The 21,555-nt window shown below is 53.6% G+C and overlaps 10 protein-coding genes across 10 annotated transcripts; 6 read left to right on the top strand and 4 right to left on the bottom strand.

The window, feature by feature from the left end:
* Positions 1-34: 34 nt before the first annotated feature.
* On the bottom strand, positions 35-928 carry ASPZODRAFT_73903 (hypothetical protein; the record flags this gene model as incomplete). The annotated part of the gene is made up of 1 exon (XM_022729931.1): positions 35-928. One exon carries the CDS (start codon positions 926-928, stop codon positions 35-37), a length of 894 nt encoding a protein of 297 aa, XP_022578063.1.
* Positions 929-1,930: 1,002 nt separating this feature from the next.
* On the top strand, positions 1,931-3,712 carry ASPZODRAFT_102915 (hypothetical protein). Its single transcript, XM_022720817.1, has 2 exons — positions 1,931-2,021; positions 2,095-3,712. The coding sequence occupies exons 1-2, from the start codon at positions 1,963-1,965 to the stop codon at positions 3,665-3,667; spliced, it is 1,632 nt and encodes a 543-aa protein (XP_022578062.1). The 5' UTR covers positions 1,931-1,962; the 3' UTR covers positions 3,668-3,712.
* Positions 3,713-3,885: 173 nt separating this feature from the next.
* ASPZODRAFT_154432 (hypothetical protein) lies at positions 3,886-4,964 on the top strand (the record flags this gene model as incomplete). The annotated part of the gene is made up of 2 exons (XM_022726090.1): positions 3,886-4,198; positions 4,249-4,964. 2 exons carry the CDS (start codon positions 3,886-3,888, stop codon positions 4,962-4,964), a joined length of 1,029 nt encoding a protein of 342 aa, XP_022578061.1.
* Positions 4,965-5,027: 63 nt separating this feature from the next.
* ASPZODRAFT_73995 (hypothetical protein) lies at positions 5,028-6,638 on the bottom strand (the record flags this gene model as incomplete). Its single annotated transcript, XM_022729939.1, has 1 exon — positions 5,028-6,638. One exon carries the CDS (start codon positions 6,636-6,638, stop codon positions 5,028-5,030), a length of 1,611 nt encoding a protein of 536 aa, XP_022578060.1.
* Positions 6,639-7,301: 663 nt separating this feature from the next.
* On the top strand, positions 7,302-8,968 carry ASPZODRAFT_74133 (hypothetical protein; the record flags this gene model as incomplete). The annotated part of the gene is made up of 5 exons (XM_022729948.1): positions 7,302-7,376; positions 7,423-7,693; positions 7,750-7,961; positions 8,020-8,262; positions 8,309-8,968. The coding sequence occupies 5 exons, from the start codon at positions 7,302-7,304 to the stop codon at positions 8,966-8,968; spliced, it is 1,461 nt and encodes a 486-aa protein (XP_022578059.1).
* Positions 8,969-9,082: 114 nt separating this feature from the next.
* Positions 9,083-11,286, bottom strand: ASPZODRAFT_145903 (hypothetical protein; the record flags this gene model as incomplete). Its single annotated transcript, XM_022725125.1, has 4 exons — positions 9,083-9,517; positions 9,576-9,723; positions 9,788-10,241; positions 10,311-11,286. 4 exons carry the CDS (start codon positions 11,284-11,286, stop codon positions 9,083-9,085), a joined length of 2,013 nt encoding a protein of 670 aa, XP_022578058.1.
* A 1,266-nt stretch (positions 11,287-12,552) lies between these two features.
* Positions 12,553-13,963, top strand: ASPZODRAFT_145902 (hypothetical protein; the record flags this gene model as incomplete). Its single annotated transcript, XM_022725124.1, has 5 exons — positions 12,553-12,676; positions 12,752-12,777; positions 12,806-13,027; positions 13,088-13,458; positions 13,510-13,963. The coding sequence occupies 5 exons, from the start codon at positions 12,553-12,555 to the stop codon at positions 13,961-13,963; spliced, it is 1,197 nt and encodes a 398-aa protein (XP_022578057.1).
* A 1,570-nt stretch (positions 13,964-15,533) lies between these two features.
* ASPZODRAFT_73964 (hypothetical protein) lies at positions 15,534-18,051 on the top strand (the record flags this gene model as incomplete). Its single annotated transcript, XM_022729936.1, has 10 exons — positions 15,534-15,641; positions 15,696-15,811; positions 15,872-16,218; positions 16,266-16,347; positions 16,408-16,595; positions 16,650-16,913; positions 16,978-17,224; positions 17,276-17,424; positions 17,486-17,582; positions 17,634-18,051. 10 exons carry the CDS (start codon positions 15,534-15,536, stop codon positions 18,049-18,051), a joined length of 2,016 nt encoding a protein of 671 aa, XP_022578056.1.
* A 129-nt stretch (positions 18,052-18,180) lies between these two features.
* Positions 18,181-19,616, bottom strand: ASPZODRAFT_28213 (hypothetical protein; the record flags this gene model as incomplete). Its single annotated transcript, XM_022728119.1, has 5 exons — positions 19,042-19,616; positions 18,843-18,977; positions 18,662-18,793; positions 18,486-18,614; positions 18,181-18,433 (listed from the first exon to the last, which is right to left on the bottom strand). The coding sequence occupies exons 1-5, from the start codon at positions 19,482-19,484 to the stop codon at positions 18,181-18,183; spliced, it is 1,092 nt and encodes a 363-aa protein (XP_022578055.1). The 5' UTR covers positions 19,485-19,616.
* A 776-nt stretch (positions 19,617-20,392) lies between these two features.
* On the top strand, positions 20,393-21,531 carry ASPZODRAFT_145899 (hypothetical protein; the record flags this gene model as incomplete). The annotated part of the gene is made up of 2 exons (XM_022725122.1): positions 20,393-20,749; positions 20,803-21,531. 2 exons carry the CDS (start codon positions 20,393-20,395, stop codon positions 21,529-21,531), a joined length of 1,086 nt encoding a protein of 361 aa, XP_022578054.1.
* Positions 21,532-21,555: the final 24 nt, after the last annotated feature.

Below are 21,555 nucleotides of genomic sequence, written 5' to 3'. Positions count from 1 at the left end.
CTCTGTAGCATCTCTACCAACTTCTAAAGCCTACCTACTCTACTCTACTGGAGAGGTTCCAACAAGATAGAATCCTCGCCCAGTACTGCTCCGGATGCATCCTCATATGGCCGACATGCGGTGAACCATGGAACATCTCCAGGTCAGCCGAATAGCCCAGCTGTCTCACCCTGGCGACGTTCTCCTCCAGATCCTCCCACCAGATGATCTCGTCCTCCTTGGAATAGAGATACAGCCGATGAGCGTCGCGCAAGGTGATTGCATGGTCGTTGAGAACCCGCGTCGCCCACACCCCCGACGGCTCCGCGCCCCGGACACGCTCCCACGCCCAGTTCGACCACAGGAAGACGTACCACAGGGCCTGCGTGATGGCGACCGGCCAGGGGAAGTGCTTCGCAGTGCCCACGGCCATGGCGTGCGACCAGCGACCGACCTGGCTGGCGAAATCTAGACTGCCGGGCGTGGAGTCGCACACGATCAGTCGGTGAGGGAAGCGATGCTCTGCCCCGTGGCGTTGTTGGTAGGCCACCACTGTTGCCCCGGCGAAGATCCCGCCCGTGTTGGACATGACGTGGAGGAGGATGCGTTCCTCGCCGTTCCCACTGCCTGTCGGAGTAGGGAAGACCAGGTCGATGATGGGCATCATGGCGTGCACGCGCGATTCGAGCCCTTGGTTCGACGCCTGCAGGGTGCCTGATATCACCACGAGGATCCGCGCACAGGGGAACAGCTCGAGATAGCCGTCGGCATACTTGGAGACGTGTTTTGGCATCCCGTCGCCCCAGCCGAAGATGATGATCGATGTGGGTGCGTCGGGGGTGCTGTCTTGCATTGCTTGCATTGCTTGCATCTTGTCGTGGCCATCGCGGACATACACCCTGTCGGATAACGGGGTGAAGCCGGGGAATGGCAGTGGTTTGGGAGCCATGTCTAGTCTTGATAGAGTTGAATAAGACTACAATGAATGGTTTTTGAAAGAATAGCTAGACTTGTTGGGAGATTAGATAAGTTGTTGAGAATAGTGCTTACTAGTCTGATCTTATGCTTATGCAGAAGCTAATTATGCATATGCATATATTATATACTTACTAGTTATATACTACTTCTTTCTATTATATGAGCTAGTAGTCATGTCTAGGTAAGTATAATGATCATCTATTACTCAAAGGGAGCTCCAACTTACTATACTAAAACAGTATATTATAATCTTCTTATTACACTTTATTACATTATTAATCTAATCACTATATATTTACTTACTGTATACACTGCTTAGAATTATACTACTAGGAATATATATCTGTTCACTATATAAGAACTTGTATTCATGCTTTGTCCTGGTAGAATGTAACTATTAATTAATCTAATAATGGCACAGTAAAGAGTAAGATATATAAGCATCATGCATTTTATTTAAAAACTATAATATAGTCCTTCTACAAAACCTTATATAAACTAGATATTATTAATTCCAAGGGTTGACTGTCATTCAGGTCAAGTCTGCAGAGCCGATTTCGCAGCGGCTCACCGAATATCCAGAGACTAATCGATGGTGCAACCCACTAGATGGTATTAGCATCAGATAATAGTCTAGTCCAGCGACTCGTATTCACTGTGGCGTTAGGAGAATGAGACAGAATCACCTTCATATAGAGTATTCTCTCTATTCTTTCTCTCTATTCTTTCTCTCTATTCTTTCATCTTTCATCTTTCATCTATAGTATTCATCTATCATCTTCATATTTTAATAAGCTCCATTACTATAGTACCAACAGTGGAGTAGTTCCAGCATAGTACTCCGTGATATTGATATTTTAGCTCTTCTTGGCGTGGAATTCGCCTAGATTTTCTGTATAGAGTTAGTCGTTATCTGATCATCTGATAGTCCAACACTATAAAATCTCAGATGTCTACAGTCACTCCATTCCAATCTTCATCAATGATCACAGTGAGAGAATCGAAATGGCCGACTCTGAAGAGCCCCAAGTTTCCCCCCGCGTGCGATGGATGCTCTGGACGAGGTATTCTCTACTCTACCCTACTCCTATACTGATCGCTGATCGCTGATCGCTGATCGCTGATCGCTGATGATAGCTTCGCCCTGCTCTGCTACGTGCAAGGCGTGTCCGAGCTGACGCTGACCGTCTACCTGAGCACGGCGGCGGCGCTGTTCAACGGCTCGGTGCAGTACAGCACGATCAGCGTGGTGGAATCGATCATCAGCGGCGCGAGTAACCTGGTGTACGCGAAGATCGCGGACGTGTTCGGGCGCCCGCTGATGCTGGCGGGCTCGCTGCTGTTCTACATCCTGGGCGTGATTGTGCTGAGCAGCGCGCACAACATCGCGACGCTGTGCGTGGGCATCGTCTTGTACGCGTTCGGCAACACGGGCATCAGCTTCGCCATCTACCTCGTCACGGCGGATCTGGTGCCTGCGCGCTGGCGTTGCACCATCTCCAACGTCACCCTGCTGCCGTACGTGATCAACTTCGGCATCGCGTCCAAGATCACCGCCCGTCTGGTCCCTCTCCACTGGCGCTGGGGCATCGGCATGTTTGCCATTCTCGTGCCTGTCACCGCCGGCCCTCTCGCCGCCAGTCTGTACTTCTTCTCGCGCCAGTCCAACAAGACAAGTACACCGCCGAAACGCAGTCTCAACAAGACCGTCCGGGCGTTGTGGCAGCTGGATCCCCTGGGATTGTTGCTGGTCACGGTTGGCTTTGGTTTATTGTTGCTGCCGTTGACCATCGCCGACGAGGCCCCCCACGGCTACGCCAGCGGGTACATCATCGCCATGTTTGTGATCGGCGCCGTCTCGCTGCTGCTGTTCCCGGTGGCCGAGTGGTTCCTGGCGTTCCCCGCGATCAACCTGCGTCGCCTGGTCGCCTTGGGCAGCAGCGTGGATCTCCTGGTCGCCATCGCCATCGCCGTCGCCGACGCCATGTCCGTGATGATCAGTTACACGCCCGCCTACAACTGGGTGCGCGTCACCTTTGACTGGAACGTGCAGGACGCAACGTACTTCCTCGACGCCGCGTCGCTGAGCGTCGTCATCTTCGGCATCGTCGGCGGCTTCGTCGCCACCGTCACCGGCCGGTATAAATGGTTGACCGTGTTTGGCGGCGGCGTGCGCTTCCTCGCCCTGGGCCTCATGTACCGCTACCGCGGCGCCGGCTCGTCCACCTTCCAGATCGTGTTTCCCCAGGTCTTGCAGGGCCTCGGCGGTGCCGTCATGACCGCCAACCTGCTGGTCGCCTGCCAGATCGCCGTCCCGCACGCCGACGTCGCCATGGTCACCGGCCTGTTCGTCATGTGTGAGGGTGTCGCCGATGGTATCGGCAGTGCCATTGCCGGTGCCATCCAGGGCAAGCTCCTGGGCGAGCTGACGCGCAGCCTGAGCGCCGTGGGCGCCTCGGAAACCCTCATCCAGGCCATCTACGACGACGGCGTGCTCGCCCTGGCGGATTATCCCCTGGGCTCCACCATCCGCACGGCCACCATCGAGGCCTGGGAGCGCAACACGCACCAGCTCCTCATTGCCGCCCTCGTCATTGCCGGCGTCAACTTCCTGCTCTGTTTCTTCCTGCAGGACCGTAAGCTGCCGGACAAGCATAACTGCATTACCGACGAAAAGGCCGGTTTGCCAGTCTTGGATGATAGTATATAGATAGTATATACAAGTATATACAAGTACATAGTGTATAATCTCATCTATATCAACTTATCATGATATATATAAACAGGATAGAAAGTGTACGTGGGGCCCCACACCTCGGCTACAGCCGAGGCCGGGGTCTCTCCGAGCGGGGATAGAGTATATCTTCCATAGTTCTCATTCCTCATCTAGCTCTCATCTCATCTATTCTCATTTCTCATCAATACATCATGAGCAAGCAAATTATCCTCCACCTCGGAACCCCCGTGGAACACAATACAGCCCTGTACGAAAGGCTGGCGGCGCAGTTCACCATGATCCGCCCGTCGGTCGAGGAGCGCCAGCGCGAGGCGTTCAAAACCGCCTTGAAAGAACACCGCTGGGGCGATTTCCACGCCCTGATGCGTCCCTTCTGGAACAACGGCGGCGAAATGGGCAACTGGGATGAAGAGCTGATTGTTCTCCTCCCCCGGACGGTCAGGGTGTTTGCCAGTGCGGGTGCAGGGTATGACTGGGTCGACACCAAGGCATTGACAGAAAAAGGCAAGTATAGATGGATAGACTGCAAGTGATGAGTGATGTTAAGAGCATAGGCATCGTGTATTGCAACGGAGCAACCGCCTCGACAGAAGCAGTGGCCGACACGGCCATCTACCATATCATCAGCGTCTTCCGGAACCTGAACTGGTCGGCGATGGCTGCCCGGTCGTGCGACGCCGATCAATGGCGCGACGCACATGCCAACACGCAGCGCACGGCGTGGAACCCACAGGGCCATGTGCTGGGCATCATCGGTCTGGGAAACATCGGGTATCGGATTGCGCAAAAGGCGTACAGAGGCTTAGACATGAAGATCCATTACCATGACCTCTTCCGCAAGAGTCGCGAGGCAGAAACCGCCGTCGAGGCCGTCTACCATGCTACCAAGGAGGAACTGGTCGCTGTCGCCGACTGTGTGCTTCTTGCGACACCCTTCTCTGGAGAAGCCCTGGTGGATGCCGCCCTGCTCGCCAGGTTTAAGACTGGTGGCCGGCTGGTCAATATCGCTCGCGGGGGTCTGGTCGACGAGGACGCCCTGGTGGACGCCATCCACTCGGGGCAGTTGCTCGGCGCGGGACTTGACGTGCAGGCCACGGAGCCCTTTGTGAACCCGAAACTGGCGGCGCTGAAGTCTGTTGCGCTGACTAGCCATACGGCGGGGGGGGCCATGGAGACGCTGATCGGGTTCGAGCGGCTGGCAATGGAGAATGTGCAGCGGGTGTTGGGGGGGGAGAGTCCTTTGACGGCTGTAAATGGGCTGTCTAGATGACTGATGGGTATTCTCATCTATATAGTAGTACTTATACTATACTATTATACTAAATATACTATATTATACTGTTGATAGCTCAAGAACAGTCGGCTTCTCATCTTCCGGATCAAAAACATCGACCTGGTAGTTGGCAAAGTCCCTGGCAGCGATGCCCTTGGCAAACAGCAGGTTGATCTCCTCGTAGGAACGGTCCTTGGTCTCGGGCAGGCGGAAGTAGGCCCAGATAAAGGTGAAGAAGCAGGTGCCCGCCCAGACAAAGCCGGTGTAGCCGCGCAGGTTCCAGGCGGTGGGATTGATAAAGTAGGGCTCGAGCACGCCGACGACGACACTGACCAGGTAGTAGGCGTTGCGGGCGAGGACGACGGTCTTTTGGCGGAGGCGGGTGGAGCCGATCTCGGCGGGGAGAGCCCATCCCAGCTGGCCGACGGAGAGCTGGAAGACAACGGTCCAGACGAGAGTCAGGACGGCCTGGGCCATGCCGATCTGGTGCTCGCCCGTCTTGACGTTGAGGATGCCGATGAGCATGAGGATGACGAACATGAGGGCCGTGGACCACAGGTAGATGGTGCGACGGCCAAAGTAGGGCAGGACAAACAGCCAGCTGAGGTAGGAGGCGAACAGGGCGAGGGCGTTGCCGCCGACGTTGAGGTCGTAGATCTGGTTGGTGCCCAGGCCGACCTGCTGGAAGAAGTAGGTCGAGTTGTAGGCAAAGGCCATGCCGACAAAGTACTGCCCCATGAAGCACACGCAGGCGATCTCGGTGCGCCAGCGCTCGGTGCCCTGGAAGCACTGCCAGTACGAGGTCTGCACCTTCAGCTGCTCCTTCTCCTGGTTGTCGGTGTGGATGATGAGGGCGAGCGTGGTGTCGATCCGGGCGGCCGCAGCCTCGGCGTCGTCCCCCGCGCCGTGCAGCCGGGTGAGCGAGTGGCGGGCTTCCTCGATCCGCCCCTTGCGCACCAGATACCAGGGCGACTCGGGCGCAAAGCACAGGATGGGCACCAGCACACACGGCCAGAACCACTGGATGGCAAAGGGGATCTTGTACGACCACTTGGTCGGGTTGTCGACCAGGCCTGCCATGACGCCCGCCGCGATCAGCTGGCCCGTGATGAAACACATGTTCGTCCAGCTGGTCATGTAGACGCGCAGCTTCAGCGGCAGCACCTCCGAGGCATACGCCGGCGACAGCGTCGCGAAGATGCCCCAGGGGAAGCCGCAGAACAGCTCGCCGACCAGAAGCGTCGTGACGTTGGTCGAGAAGAAGACGATGAACAGGAAGGCGGTGAGGGCGACGAGGGCGCCCAGCAGGACGCGTTTCTGCCCAAAGCGGTCAACGAGGAACCCGTTGAGCAGCGCGCCGAGGAAGGCGCCGATGCCGGAGGAGTCGCCGATGCCGGCCTGCCAGGGGGCGGACACCTGCCAGGTCTTGTCGGCGGCGTCGTACGAGCCAAACTGTCTGGCAAAGGCCGGGTAGGCCATGAAGTTGCCCAGCAGGATGGTGTCGTAGCCCTCCATGATGACGCACAGCGAGACGACCAGCGCCCAGAAGACGGCGCGGCGGTGGTTCCGGATCGCCTGCCACGCTGTTTCCTGGTGCTCGGCCTCGTCGGCCTGTTTGGCCTGCGAGTTGAGCACGGTGCGGTCGACCTTGGGGGCTGCCTCGACGTCCATTATGGTGTGTCTAACTAGTTGACGGAGATGCCCCTTCTCTTCGATCGGGAACGACCAATTTATAGCCGTCTGCAGTAGATGCCTGGAAGAGGCCAGACCTCTACCCCACGGGGAAGGGATATCGGACTAGATGGCAGCGGTCTGATTGGACGCTCGGGAGAGGGGAAATACTCCACCGTACCGAGCGGTGGTGCTGGCTAGTCCTGCCTCGGACTAGCGTGGCCGGCCGGGGTAACCACGTAATCCCCGGCACAGATAAAGAGACGCCGGCCAAGAGGATGGCGTCGGGTCTGCTCGCGGGTTTGTACGGCGGCCATTGGTTGTGGATGTGTTGGGGTGTCTATATTCATGTTTATGTTTATATTACACGTCTGCAGGTGGTACTAGGTGGTACGTTACGGAGTACTCCGTACTATCCGATAACCAAGTAGAAGATCTATAGTATTAGTTATGTAGTACAGTACTAGTTAGTTACCTCGGAACTACCTAGTAGTTACTCTAGTTGTACTGCATACCTAGTATATTATACTAATCTAGGATCGGCTTTGCGCTCTTCTGATTGGTATAATGCATAGTAGATTAGCTGATGTCGTATATACCTGGTCTATGTCTATTGTCTCTTATTCCGTACTATCTCTTACTATCTCACTCTACTTTCCGAATATGCTCTTCCTCCTCTTCCTCACCTCCGTCGAGGCCCTACACAATGGCCTCTCTCGCACCCCAGCAATGGGATGGGTAGGTGATCTGCACATGTATTGATGAATATTACTCACAGTAATAGAACAACTGGAACTCGCTCTACTGCGACGTTTCCGAGAGTCTCCTTCTCGACACCTCGCAGATCTTAATTGACTCCGGCCTCCGCGATGTAGGATACCAATACGTCGTGCTGGACGACTGCTGGTCCGACGGCCGCGACGAAGCAGGTCGCTGGCGCGCCGATGCAGACAAATTCCCGCACGGCATGAAATACATTTCCGACTCGCTGCATGCCCGCGGTCTGCTGTACGGCATGTACTCTAGTGCAGGAGAGCTGACGTGTGGCCGATACGGTATGACCATCTGCTCACTGATGACGGCTGAATAGAAAACTAATACGAATGTTCAGCTGGCTCCCTTGACCATGAGAAAGAAGACGCCCAAAGTCTGGCCGACTGGGGCGTGGATTACTTCAAATACGACAACTGCTATAACCTCGGCCGCATGGGCACGGCAAAACTGTCGTTTGATCGATACAATACCATGGCGCAGGCTTTGCTCGACACCGGCCGAGAGATCGTCTACAGTATTTGCAACTGGGGGGAGGATTACGTCCATTCAGTGCGTACATCTATAGTGCACGCTATATTTCTATATGTTGACTGTTGATGCTTGTCAGTGGGGCATGTCGATTGCCAATTCATGGCGCATCTCAGGCGACATCTACGACTCCTTCGCCCGCCCAGACCCCATCTGCAGCTGCACCGATGAACGCGATCCGCACTGCATTGCCCCCGGATCCGCCTGCTCGGTCCTGTTCATCCTGAACCGTGTCGCGGCATACTCGGACCGTGGACGCCCGGGGGCATGGAACGATCTCGACATGTTGGAGGTTGGCCAGGGGGGGATGACGGATGAGGAGGTACTTTGATTCTCTACCATACCTTAACACTCGTGCTGATCGACAGTATAAAGCACATTTCTCCATGTGGGCAATGGTCAAATCGCCCCTCCTGCTCGGGCATGATCTCCGCACCATGACCGCCAAAACACTCAGCATCATCAACAACCCGGCCATCATCGCTCTGAACCAGGACCCGCTGGGATCGCCTGCTATCCGGATCGCGCGCAACGAATCCGTCCCCAAAGACGGGTTCGGCGTCGGTGAGACGCACGTCTGGTCCGGCACCCTCGCCAACGGCGACCAGGTCGTCGCCCTGCTCAACGCCGCCGACGCAGATCTCCCCATCTCCATCTCGCTGGAGGAGATCTTTGTGCGAGCCGGTCCCGGTGGACGAGCCGCCCAGACGAAACAGGAGTGGCTTGTTTATGATCTGTGGGCGAACCGGATGAGCGAGACGCATGCGCACGCAATTCTCGACGCCGCGGATGACGCTGCACGAGAGGCTGTCTTCCGGTCGGTCAACTGGTATAATGCCACAGAGCTTCCCTATGTGCAGGGTCTAAAGGCTGGAGATACCCGTCTGCTGGGTGAGAAGATTGGCTCGGTGCTCGCGGGGGGGAAGCTGGAGGCTCTTGTCGCTCGCCACAGTGCGAAGATCTTCCGTCTGCGGCCGGCCAGTGGCGAGGTCGTCAAGCCGTACATCCTAGGAAAGGATGAACTGTAGATTATCACGCAGAGTGATATACCAAAAATGTCTCTCAATGTATGAAATTATTATAACGCCTCCCGGCATAGTGTTCTAGTATATACAGGTGATACACAATGTACAAACGACCCTCTAGGTGGACTTCGGGCAGAGACGCCCGTTGGTGTTCCACGAGTAGGGCAGCGGGTCGGTGGTCTGGACCTCCCAGTCCTCGGCACCGACGGCGGTGAGGGCAAAGAAGAGACCGGTAGGGTCATACTCCTGTTTGAGAGCGTAGAGGCGCTCGTAGTTGGAGCCGTAGAAGGATTCCTGCAGGTTGGGCTCCAGTAGATCGCCCTCGCTCATGTAGGCGCCGGAGTCGGGGGCAATCTCACGCAGCACATCCATCCACTCGGTCACGAAAAGCGACAAGGTCTCAACCACGTCCCAGCTCGAGGTAAAGTTCCACTCGGATCCGACGATGACGTGCGTCAGGGTGTCGCGCCATGCGGGCAGCACGGCGTTGTCCGTGGGAGGGTCAACGGCGATACCAGTGCCACTGATGTGGAAGCCGGCAATGAACAGGCCCTATAGATATGAGCACTAGAAGAAAAATGAAAGGGCGGAGGAAAAGAAGAACTCATACCTGCTCAACGGCATCCCTGTAGGCCTCCCAGGTCTGTTTGAGGAGCTCGGTGCTCTGGAAGACCTTGCGGGGGAGCAGACGGGAGGCAGTCTTGACAAGATCGGTTCCGACGTATTCTTGGGGGAAAGCAGCAGACCAGGCGTCGTGGCTGAAAATTAGCTGACTTCACCATAATATAAAGGGGAAAAGGAAAAGGATGAAAAAAGACGTACAAGTTGTCGGCATGGTTGTACCACGGAGTATAGGTAACGTTAAGGTTGTCAAGAACCTTGAACCAAGGAGCCAGGAGGGCCTCGGTTTGGGCAACGGTCTTGCCCGGAGCAACAAAGGATTCCATGCGGAAGTAGTAGGCATGATCACCTGCATATTCGGTGCCAACCTCGTCAGAGTCGGCACCAATATAGTAGTAACCATAAGTGCCGGCATCGACAAAGGTCTCGAAGTTCTCAAGGTACGACTCAATAGCGGCCCAGAAGGCATCCGCACTCGGGGTGTCGCTGACGGTGAAGTTGAAGGTGACGGTAGTGGTCTCCAGCTGAGGCCAGGCCTTGACTGTCAGGGAGGTGACGACACCAATGGTGCTGCCACCGCCGCCACGGAGCATCCAGAAGACATCGGCGTTCTCCTTGGAGTCGGCAGTGATGAAGGTACCATCGGCCAGAACAACTAGACGTTTTAGTATTTTTCAACAAAGGCACACACACACACACACACACACACAGAGAGAGAGATTACCTTCCATGGCCAGGACCTGATCGGCCGCCATACCATACATGCTAGACAGAGGGGAGTGGCCACCACCGGCAGTGTAACCACCGCCCATACCGACGGTGACAGCCTCGCCGCCGACAAAGGTCTTGCCGATGGACTTGCCGAACTCATAAGCCTCCCAGACCTGGATACCGGAGCCGAACTTGGCGGCGGGACCAACGTAGCCGTTGGCGGCCGTGAAGGTGGGATAGTACTCCTTATCCTTCAGGTAGTGGGTCCAGACGGTAAGACCGCCCTTGCCGGAGGCCTTGCCGTTGAAGTCGTGGCCGGTGTTTTTGACTACAAGACGAAGGTTCAAGTTACGGGCGAAGTTGACGGCCAGCTGGATCTCAGCGACAGTGGAGATGTTGACGGCATAGGTGGGGTAGCCACCTTGCTCGCAGCTGTCGGTGTAGCTGTACGGAGAGGGCATGCAGGTACGGCCCTCATACAGGGGCAGCATGATGGAGGTCGGGTCGGCCATGTGCAGGTTGGAGGTGAGCCAGTCGGCGGTGATGGTCGCGCACTTGTCAGCATTGTAGTTGGGCCACTCCGGGTAGCAGTAGGAGGCCAGCGGCACCGCTTTGATCAGATTGCCTCCCACCAAGATATCGAAGAGGTCCCAAACGCGCTCGCTGGGCCACCCGGCATCCCCGGGCATCACCTTGCAGCTGTGTTTCACGTTGCTCCGCTTCTCCACGGTGGAGTCGGCGGAAGTAGAGTTGCTGCTGCTTCCAAACGCAAACAGGTCGGCAAGACTGTCGTTCTTCAGCGCCGCGCAGAGTTCCGCAAGCACCCCCTCCGTCAACTGCACCCGCTCATAGGGAAACAGCGAGGGCGCCCCCGAGGCGGCCGTGGCCGCCACGGTGGTCGCCGCCGCCGTCAGAGCCGAGCTCGACGACGACTGCGCGCGGGCAAGCGACGCGCCGGCGGCAATAGCCAGTCCCCAGACACCCTTCATCCTGCAGGTATACAAACAAGAGAATGGAAAGAAGAGGAGAGAGGATTTTGTCGAACTGGTCACGCAATGAGAACGGCAAAGATCTGCTATTTAAACCGGTCAGCGTCTGCTCCACCACGTGGCAGGGGAAGACTCATCAGCCCATCCAGCGAGCAGGGATAGAGAATAGTCTTACTAGCATTCAATAGTTGACCCGCCACCACACTCTACTGCCCGTTGTCGTGCAGAGGGAGGGAAGGGGGAGAGAGGGGGGAGGGGGGACAGAGGGGCCGTCAAGAGCCGTAGAAGCCCGTCAGCAGCATCCAACTCGCACAATAATACCCAGGTACCTAATACCCTGCTGCTAGGGCATTTCGCTGTGGCCAAGGTCCCCGGTACCTGCACCGGAGAACGGCGGAACTTGCCCCGTCGGGCGTAGGGCGCGCACCGGATCCCGCCTGGCCCAAAGTTTCCCTGGTTCCTTCCGCCTCGTCCCACACTGGGGCGAAGGACGAAGGACGAAAGGACGAAGGAATTAAAGCCTGGTCTGTCCGTGGTTCGTTCTGGACGACACGATATTGCGGCGAGGCGACACGTGGAGAGCAGTCGATGACTCCATGAGTTTGTTCTGCCGATCGCGGGATCTGTTTGCAGACACGGACAGATTTTTGCAGACTGCTTTTTGCGCTGAGTTTGGCCTCTCCTCCCCCCGAAATGAACCTCCACTCAATCTCACCAGCTGGACTGACAGTGGGACTGCCAAGCGTTCAGGTATTGCAGAGCCAAAGAAAAATGAGACAAGACCAGGGCGTCTTCCCTTGTTCCGGCTTCGGAACGCGGCCGTCAGCCGTCTCCCCTGCGCTAGAAGGATCCCGGTGTTTGGAGAGTGGGTTGCTCTGCTGGAGAGACCACTGGATACTATTAAGTAAGTACTCGGTGTAGTCAGTACTCACTCATTACTGCCAGCACCGAGTAACTGGCACTGACTGGAGTCCTGGACCGTGGATGGGATGAATCAGAAGAGGGCCCTCGAGTACCGTTGAGCAACAAGCTTTGCAAGTTCGCGCGCCGTGGAACTCTGACGAAGCAATAATGTAGCAATAATAACGCGAACCCGAGGCGGGGAACCTGTTGGTTATCAACGCACTCGGGGCGCTCTGAGATGATCTCTTTTTCTTTCCTCCACCCGCCCCTTCCCATCTCTCTACAACACAGCTCGTACTCGCATGGGAGAGAGTGTGCGAGAGAGAGAGAGAAAGAGAGATACAGGAAGCTCTACAGAGAGCAATGCGCTCTAGCGACAACCTGCAGGCGCAGGCCATCGGCCTGATCTTTGCCTTTCCTGCCGTTGCAACTGCCGCCGTGGCTCTGCGTATTTACAGTCGTACGCTGACGAGGACATTCGCAGCAGGTAAGTTCTGGTCTTCCTCTCACCCCCTCCCCCCCCCCTCGTCAGATTCCATGGCCTGACTGAGAATCATGTTAGATGATTGGGTCATTTTTGCCGCGATTGTGAGTTCCTTGCACGCTCAGACCTCAGATCTGGAGGATTAACAGATCGGCAGGTCCTATACTGGGCGGAGACTTTCACGTCATACAAAGGTACGATCAGCATAGCGAAGATATTTTTATTTCTCCCGATCAATATCAGTTGATGACGCTGACCGTGTTACCAGTAATCAAGTACATGTACATCGGATACAATGTCTGGGACATCCCCGATGATTATCCCATCGTTCTCGGCGATAAATACGCCTACGCGGTGCGCACAGAACAGAAGGGATTGGCGAAGATTCAGTCATGTACTAATCGATGAATACAGACCGAGCTCATCTACAATCCCATCCTGGCCCTCGTCAAAACCTCTATCCTGCTCTTCCTGCTTCGTCTGACCGGCCAGAAGAAAGCCGTGCGGCGGGCCATCTGGGCGCTGATCATCATCAACGGCGTCGCTGCCGTCATCACATTCCTTATCACTGTTTTCCATTGTGTTCCCATCGCCGCCAACTGGGATCCGGCCAACCATCCCAACGCAAAATGCCTCAACTTTGCCAACTTCGTCACCGGCACCGCCTCAGTCTCCATCTTTACCGACGCCCTCGTCTTGATGATGCCCACCTGGATCGTGTACAACCTGCAGATGCAACGGAACCAGAAGCTGATGCTGATCGGCATCCTGTCTTTTGGTCTCTTGTGAGTACCTGCCTGCTTCCTTTTCTCTCCATGTTATACTGACAAAAAAAGAACCGTTGCCGCAGGCATCATTCGCGTTATTCTCCTTGACAACTACGACCGGAACATTCCGACCAACTACACCCACTCTGTTCTCTTTTGCATGTCGACGATTGAAGTCGGCTTCTCGTTCGTCGCTGCGTGCGCCCCCTCATTCAAGCCACTCATTGCACGGGTCATCCCCAAGCTGTTCGGCGACTCATCGCGCCGGTACCGCAACGGCTCTGCCAGCGCTCGCGGCCGACTAGGCTACAACCTGGAGGACATGTCCAACTTCACCCGGCGCGGGCGCGACCAGAACGTGACGCTGGTGGAGGCCGGCGACGGCGAGCTCGGCTTCGGCCCGGCAAAGAAGGAGCCCAAGAACCTGATCACCATGACCACCCAGATGGAGGTGACCTGGGACCAGGCCAATCGCGAGGAGCAACACACCAGCAGTACGGAGAGTCTTGTTCATGCCAAGTAGGCGGGAAAGATTTCATCTGCAGTGCACTACATATTTTGCATCCTGTATATATTACATGAATTAGAGGTATAAAATACTGTCTTGGACAGTCTGTATAAAGTTGAGGCCAGGATTGACAGAAATCCATAGTGTTGCAGGGGTCCAAACCGGTCCGAAGCACTACTTCCGCTAGTCCAATTACTGCCTAGTGCCTAGCAATTAGACCAGGGTACATACGGCCCCACTACATACCTAATGCAGTTAGCATCGCCAAGAGAAGCAAAAGTTTAATAGTCGGAGTTCCACCGGGCCAGCTCCGAGACAAGACTGACCAATCAAGCTGGGCGGTGCTCCACACCGGCCGGATTACGGAGTAACTCCATAGACTCATTATTCAGTCAGTGAACCATGGTAGTAGTAGTTACTTTAAAGCTCCTACGTCTAGTCTCTGCCTCTATAGTATATTAATGTCACTCCGTCCCACGGAGCGATGCCCAATATAGTAAGATCTTCGATCATTTCTACCATCCCCCCCCCTATCCTAGTTGTCTAAAGACTTTCACATGTAAGATGTTGTCCTCTTACTACTTAGTCAACAGTCTAGACGTGAGATGAGTCTTGGGTCTTGACATTCCCCTGGCGTGTTCTATGCTATTCCATCTTCTTGGCGTTGCCGCTGAACTGCAACTAGTCGGCAGTACTGATTCGGAATTTCTTACTATATAGTCACCCAGTTTAGATGTCGCACAGTTTTCAAATTTACCTAACTAGAATGCAGGGTGCCTATAGATAATTAGAAAATACATCTCACTCTTAGCTCTATAACTGTATAACTACTTGAGATATAGAATTAAGATCAACTTATCAGTGTTCTAGAATTAGAATACATCTAAAGATACAGTGAAGGACCCACTGTGATCGAGAGTATATAATTCCAATCATTTATTCCAAGGCACTTGGCATAAGAGTACCTAGGTAGATAAATACTATACCCATAAGCCTGAGATTAGGACAAGTTGACAATCTGCAGGAGGGTCCATGGATTTTAATCCTTCTATGATTAGGTGTCTCTTATGGGTCTTATTGAGTGCTAGCTGATTGGGAAGAGGTAATCTGACAGCTGCAGGGATATTAGAATTCTTTAATAACCTTATTCTAGGACTATCTCATAGTTCTTAATTCTATATATATAGAAATATCTATATATATATATAAAGTGTATACTTTAGACTATAATCTAGGTAGTTGCTAGATAGATAGTTACTATGTAGTAGTCAATCTTTAGCTAAAGTTAGACTATTAGTCCATTCTAGATGTTTATGTCTAATTATTGTATTTTATGTAGAAGAATATTAATGGTATCCTTGCTAATTAATTGATGACATCATTTCTTCTCCATATTTCAGCCTCTTGTTGATGCTTCCTCCTATAATATCACCGACTATCAAGACGTCGTCCGATAAAAGTCCGAAAGGATCATATGAGAAGACAGAACCGTGCGGGGTACCATGGAGTGCGGAGTACATAATCCATCGTGTCTTCCTAGAATAATACCGTCAAGCTCTTTATTCTCCTTCCATCCTCCACGAAGATGAAGAATTCTGTCTGGGCTTCGCTGGCCGTCTTCGGGGCCGCTGCCTCAGGCTCGCTCCTCACGCCTCGCTCGACAATCCTCTACGAGAACCACGGCAACTGGACGGTAATTCTGCAGATTGAATAGACTCCTCCTCTATATTGACCATCAAATTATCAGGCCCACGGAGAAACGCCCAGTGCGATTCTCTTCCTGGATCCCGCCAGTGAGGCCGAGGCACGTGACATCTGCGCCAGGAACGGCGAGGAACTTCTCGACGCCTCTCACTTGGACGAGTATTTCTCCCTGTCTCCCTCCACTCCCTCCTCTCCCTCCTCTCCTAACGCACTGGCTAGGTTTTCCACCCCGCTACGCTACCAGACGTATCTGGGCAATCTCCTCCCAGACCAACCGCTGTGGCCGGTCTCTTCCTCGGCATCACGCTCGTCTTCCTCGGAACCGAAACGCCCCTTTATCTGCACCAACACGGCGCCCCTCGTCGACGCGGTAGAGACGGAGTTTTCCCTCTTCCCCAAGGTCAACGTGTCCAGCAATGGCACGACGTACATGGGCGTCCGCGACCATATGAGCTACCGGTTCCTGGGGATTCCCTTTGCCCTGCAGCCGGTGGGGGATTTGCGTCTTGCCTACCCGATCCAATGGTATACCAACGAGACGGATTACGTCTTGAATGCGACGACTTGTATGTATACCATCTCGCTGTTCTGAGCCATCGTAACGATTGATTAGATGGACCGACCTGTTCGACGAGCGGGGGGTATTTCGCCGGCAACTCGTACGGACTGAATCCATGGGGAAACTCGGAAGCTTGGTAGGTTTTTCTAATTCTCCCCCCTCCTTTTTTTCTTTCTCATTTTAACCATTTTTCTAGCCTCTTGATGAACATCTTCACTCCCTATCTCCCCGGCGAGACCCCCCAGAGCGAGACGCTCAAACCGGTGCTATTCTGGCTACATGGCGGCGGAGGAACTGCAACAGACGCTACGTATGATGGAGCGAGTCTGACCTCGCGGTCTGATGTTATTCTTGTCAGCGTCAACTGGCGGCAAGGAAATTTCGGTGAATCTCCAATCTTCCTCTCCATTTCCTGTCTCGCCATATGCTGATTGACAGGCGCTCTCTCCTTCGACGACGGCTACGTGGATGGAAACTACGGCATTGCGGATATCGTGTCAGGTCTGCAATGGGTGCACGACCATATCGCCCAGTTTGGCGGCGACCCGGAACGAGTCACCGTCTTCGGCCAGAGCGCAGGCGGCGAGAGCGTCATGGATATCGTCCGCTGTCCTAAAGCCGCGGGGCTCTTCTCGGGTGCTATCATCCAGAGCGGCGCGTTAGGCCCGGCTGTTACCCAGGCCGAGGTGGTGAATGTGACAGGTATGCTGACCTGTTGTTTTAAGTATATTCCTTTTGTCTTTGTCTTCATATTAATGTTTTATAGTCCCTGCTGTGGCTGCGGTTTGCGGTGACGCAGTAGGCGCAGAACGACTGGGATGTCTCCGCAACTTGACCGTCGACGAGTTTATGAATAACATCAGCTGGTCGATTGGCGACGGGTACGCCAATATCGACTCCGGGGCGATCGTGGATGGCATCTGGATCGCCAACCAGTCGGTCGCCGCGGCGCAGAACGGCCAGTTGAATCGTATCAACTACATGGCTGGCGGAATGCCTGAAGAGGGCGAATCGTAAGTTTGTTTGTTGCTTATCTATTACGATGGCTATTTACTCATTGGCAGACTTCTTGGAACCGCCCTTTTGCCGAACGCTACAGACTTCAATACCACGCTGTACTCGCTGGTCGGCACGGATTATTACCCTCTGGAATGGGCGGAGCTCGTCGAAGAATCGGGTCTCTGGAATAACGGCTCCAATGAAATCAATCCTTGTAAGCCTTTTTACTCTACATTAGAATGTTGATTTCAAACTCATTGATTTACGCATTGCAGATAACAACACGATCAATGTCTTTACCACCGTCCATCTGACCTGTCCCGGTGAACAGTTCATCAAGGCAGCCTTTGAAGCGGACGCTCTGCAATCCTAGTAAGTTCTTCATCTTTACTAAACCGCCAAGATCAAAACTAATCTGCCAAGCTACTACTACAATAATCTCCGCGCGTATGCTCTCTCCTACTTCGATCCCTACGATCTATGCACCTTCCCCGTGGGAACCGAGCAACCGTACTACCGCTGCCACTCGGGCGATCTCTACCAGGTGTTCGGCAGCTATTACATCTTCGACCAGCCCATCCGTGCGCCGGAGGATATCGGCCACACGAACCTCCAGCAGGACTTGTGGGGGGCCTTTGCCCGCACGGGCGATCCGAATCCCGAGCGGGAATATCTCCGCGCGCGCGGCTATCACGATGCCCTCGCCCTGAGGGACGAGTTCTTCTGGGAGCAGTACCAGGGTGGCGAGGCTGCTAACTTGGATTTCCCGAGTCCGTATATGAGTGCGTTGCCGTGGTTGGACAAGTGCCAGGTTGTTGAGGAGCTGTACCAGCTACCTTAGACACTCGAGAGGAAGATCAGCTTTGAATGAGGCATTTGATGTGGAATAGCGTTTGTGATTGAGTACCTAATTATCACGACTTATAATTAATTCAGTATCATAGGTAGAGCGAGCTCTTCCATTCATTCCTCAAAGCAGCCAGGCACCGAGTAGAACAAGGAGTCCTCCCACGCCGGCACCAACTCCCACCCCAATCTTGGTCCCCTCTGATGCTTTCTTATCAGAAGATGATGACTGGTTAGCCGAGATACCGGAACATGCAGACTCTCCGTCGTTGGCGAGATGTGTACGATTGACTGCCTGATAGTAACCGGTGCAGTTGACCTGCGTGCTAGAAGTGATGGAAATAGAGTCGACCGATTCAAGGACAGGAAAATGAACACTGGAAGGAAAGTTTAGTATATCATACAATTACAGTACCAGCGGACTCATACTCGGTTATCTCCCCCGTCAACACGATCTTGCCCGCTCGGACGAGATGGGTGAAGTTGAGGCTCAATGGCGCAGAGGGCTCAATCTGGATTGTTGCGTTGGTTGCTTCCACGAGCGAAGGGAGTTCAATGCTGTTTGGTCAGCGCTGACTCCTATCTTTCAAGCATCTCGACAGTACCTGCTGAAATTCCCCTGTAGATTCAACATGCTCCCAGCTTCTTTCAAGCGTGGAAGAGTGAGATCGATTGCGTCGCCGGAAATGCCAATTTCGATCGAATCCTGCACAGAATCTAGCGCCGGCAGGGAGATCCTATCAATAAGTTTGTGCTGTCTGTTGCGCTGAACGCGACTTGACTCACCTAGATAAAGATCCGGTGATGCTGAGTTCGCTTGCGTAGCGCAAGGCGGGCAGGTCGACGGCAAAGGCATCGGATGAATCGCCATTCGTGAGCTGAAGGAACACAGTCACGTTTTCGAGCTTTGCCATATTCACCCTGCCAGATTTAACCCAATTTTCCTTTTTCACTGGAGGAGGGCTGTTTCATTCGAACCACTCACTGCAACGAGTGCCCGGCAATCTCTAAAACTGCTGCGGAGCTCACCTCGGGCAAGTCTACTGTCAGAACCGTGCTGCTATCCTCTCGAAGGGACGTGATGGTTGACAGATTGGGCGCAGATATGTTTCGAAAATTCGTCATCCCAGAGAAATCCAAACTGGAGCACTCCACCGCGTCCGGCAACAGGATCTCTGTCACATTGGGTGTCCCATCGCCGCTCGAGCCAATTTCTCCAGAGAAGTGCGTGACGTTCGCAAAGTCCACGACCCCGTCATACGACTCGCCGATGACAATATTGCGTCCGAAAGACGAGCACCCGGCGAGAGCTGCGTCGAGCTCCGTCTGGTCGCTCACCACGACGTAGGAGCCGGTCGAGCAATTGTTAGCCGCGACGGAGAGTATCATGGCAGCGATGGCAAGAAGCAGGGAGCTTTGTGAGCACATGTTGACTGAGAGATGAGATGAGAGAGATGAGAAGAGATGAGAGATAAACTCCCTGTCTATTCAAGGGAACCGCCAGGATTCAGGAGTCCTCGTGTCACATGCTGACAACGCTAGACCCGACAGGGACCCAACAGAAAGACCGAGTGCCTTTTCTTCTTTTCTCCTTTCTTTCTTTCTTCTCTCAGTACTCGGTAATATTATGAAAAACCAGGGGAACCTGGCAGTACAGCTCGGCGCAATCCTATGAGATTACATTAAAATTTAGATAAAGTGTCAATATCAATATTAGTTGACAGATAATAACTGATACTTGATGGGAGGGGTTTATTTTAGTCAGTTTTTACCCTACCTTTTGGACCCCTACTGTATAACTAATAATAGTTAGTTACTAGTTATATTAACTAATTTAAGCTATGCTGATCCATAATAAATCTACCTTAGTATTAGACCCTTTCTGTGGGGAATCAGGATTACTAAGTGAAGAGAGAAATATATAAACTATTGAATAGAGTATTTATTATAATATAAGATATCAAGTATAATATCTTCACTGCCTGCTATAATGAGCACTGCCTTCTTAATTTAGTATGTCTTACTTTCGGTTATAGATATTAGTATTATTGATGAAGTGAAAGACAAGCCTACTATTCTAATCATAAAAATAGAAAAGAGCCTTCTATTTCAATGAATTAGAATATCATTCTTATAATAATAATACATGTATTCTCGTATTCCTGCAGGCGATGCTGGAAGGCTGTACAGTGGTCATTCTCACGTCAGCTCGTATAACAGAAGTTACTGGCTTTCCATCACTCTTACGCCTCGATCGAGGTTCCTTTAAAAGCACAGAGTTCGCTGGTAGGAGAAAAAGAAAATACCAAATATCCCTTTGCTACCAACCCACCAACATGAAGCTCTCCATAATCCTCGGTGGCCTGGCTATTACCCTGTCGACTGCCGCTCCCCTCGCCCCGAGAGTCGTGGACTACAGTCCCTTCCCTCTGGCAGATGGCTTTCCCAACCCCTCGCAGGAGCAGATCGAGGCAATCCAGCAGCAGGCCCTGGGGACGCTGCCGAACAGTCCTCCGCCGCCGACCATCAGTGCAGAGGGGATCACCAATCTGCAACTGATTGCGCTGAACGAGATCTTCGAGGTTGCCTTCTTCACCGAGCTGCTGGCCAATGTGACCACCGGCTGTCCGGGATTCGAGCTGGACGAGACTGAAAAGGAACAGTTGGTGGAGATTCTGACGGCGGTGCAGGCTGTAAGAGGACATTCCATCATGACCTGATCTTGTTATGTTACTGAGTATTGTAGCAAGAGCAACTCCATGCCCTCTCCGCCAATACAGCCTTGAAAAACTTCAATGTCGCCGAAATCCTCCCCTGCGAATACAATTTCCGCGTGTCGAACCTCTCCTCCGCTCTCACCCTAGCCAGCACCTTCACCTCGCTCGTGCTGGGAACCCTGCAGGACGTGATCGAGGTGTTTGCAGAGAACGGCGATGCGGCCCTGGCAGCTCAGCTGTCCTCAGTGGTCGGACAAGAAGGCGAACAGCAGGGTTTCTATCGTTTCCAACAGGGGAAGATCCCCAGCGAGCTGCCCTTTTTAACGGTAGCGACGCGGGAGTTCGCCTTCAACGCGCTGATCCAGCAGTTCATCGTTCCCGGCTCGTGTCCGAATATCAATACTATCAACATCCCGCAAGTCGGGCCCTTGAACCTCATTGCTGGACCGGATATCGCCCAGAATATATCCACCGTTCAGTTCGAGTTCACCCTGAGCGGTCAAGAGGAAGCCACCGAAGTGGCAGCAGAGGAGCTCAAGCTGGCATACGTGAACCAGCAGAATGTCCCGATCGTGGAAGATCTGCAGATCCTGAGTATCGAGGGCCAAACGGTGCTCGTTCAGGCTCCGTTTCCGTACCGCGAGTACCTCATGAACGGACTGACTGTCGCGGCCATTGTGGAGGGAAAGCAGTTCGCAACGGCGCAGGATGTGTCGAAAGCGATGGAGTTTGGACCGGCGTTGATTATTATCAACTGAAAAAAGGTGATCTTCTTAGTATTG

Source organism: Penicilliopsis zonata, assembly GCF_001890105.1.
Source record: "Penicilliopsis zonata CBS 506.65 unplaced genomic scaffold ASPZOscaffold_18, whole genome shotgun sequence".
NCBI classification, from domain to species: Eukaryota; Fungi; Ascomycota; class Eurotiomycetes; order Eurotiales; family Aspergillaceae; genus Penicilliopsis; species Penicilliopsis zonata.
Note: the sequence above shows the minus strand (reverse complement) of the source record. Positions and strands in the feature narration are given on the sequence as shown.

What these genes read in the sequence shown, in the direction of transcription:
- ASPZODRAFT_102915 (XM_022720817.1), top strand. Translation starts at nt 1,963, where the DNA reads ATGGCCGACTCTGAAGAGCCCCAAGTTTCCCCCCGCGTGCGATGGATG. An exon ending in CGATGGATGCTCTGGACGAG is followed by an intron (nt 2,022 to 2,094) that starts GTATTCTCTACT and finishes CGCTGATGATAG; the next exon opens with CTTCGCCCTGCTCTGCTACG.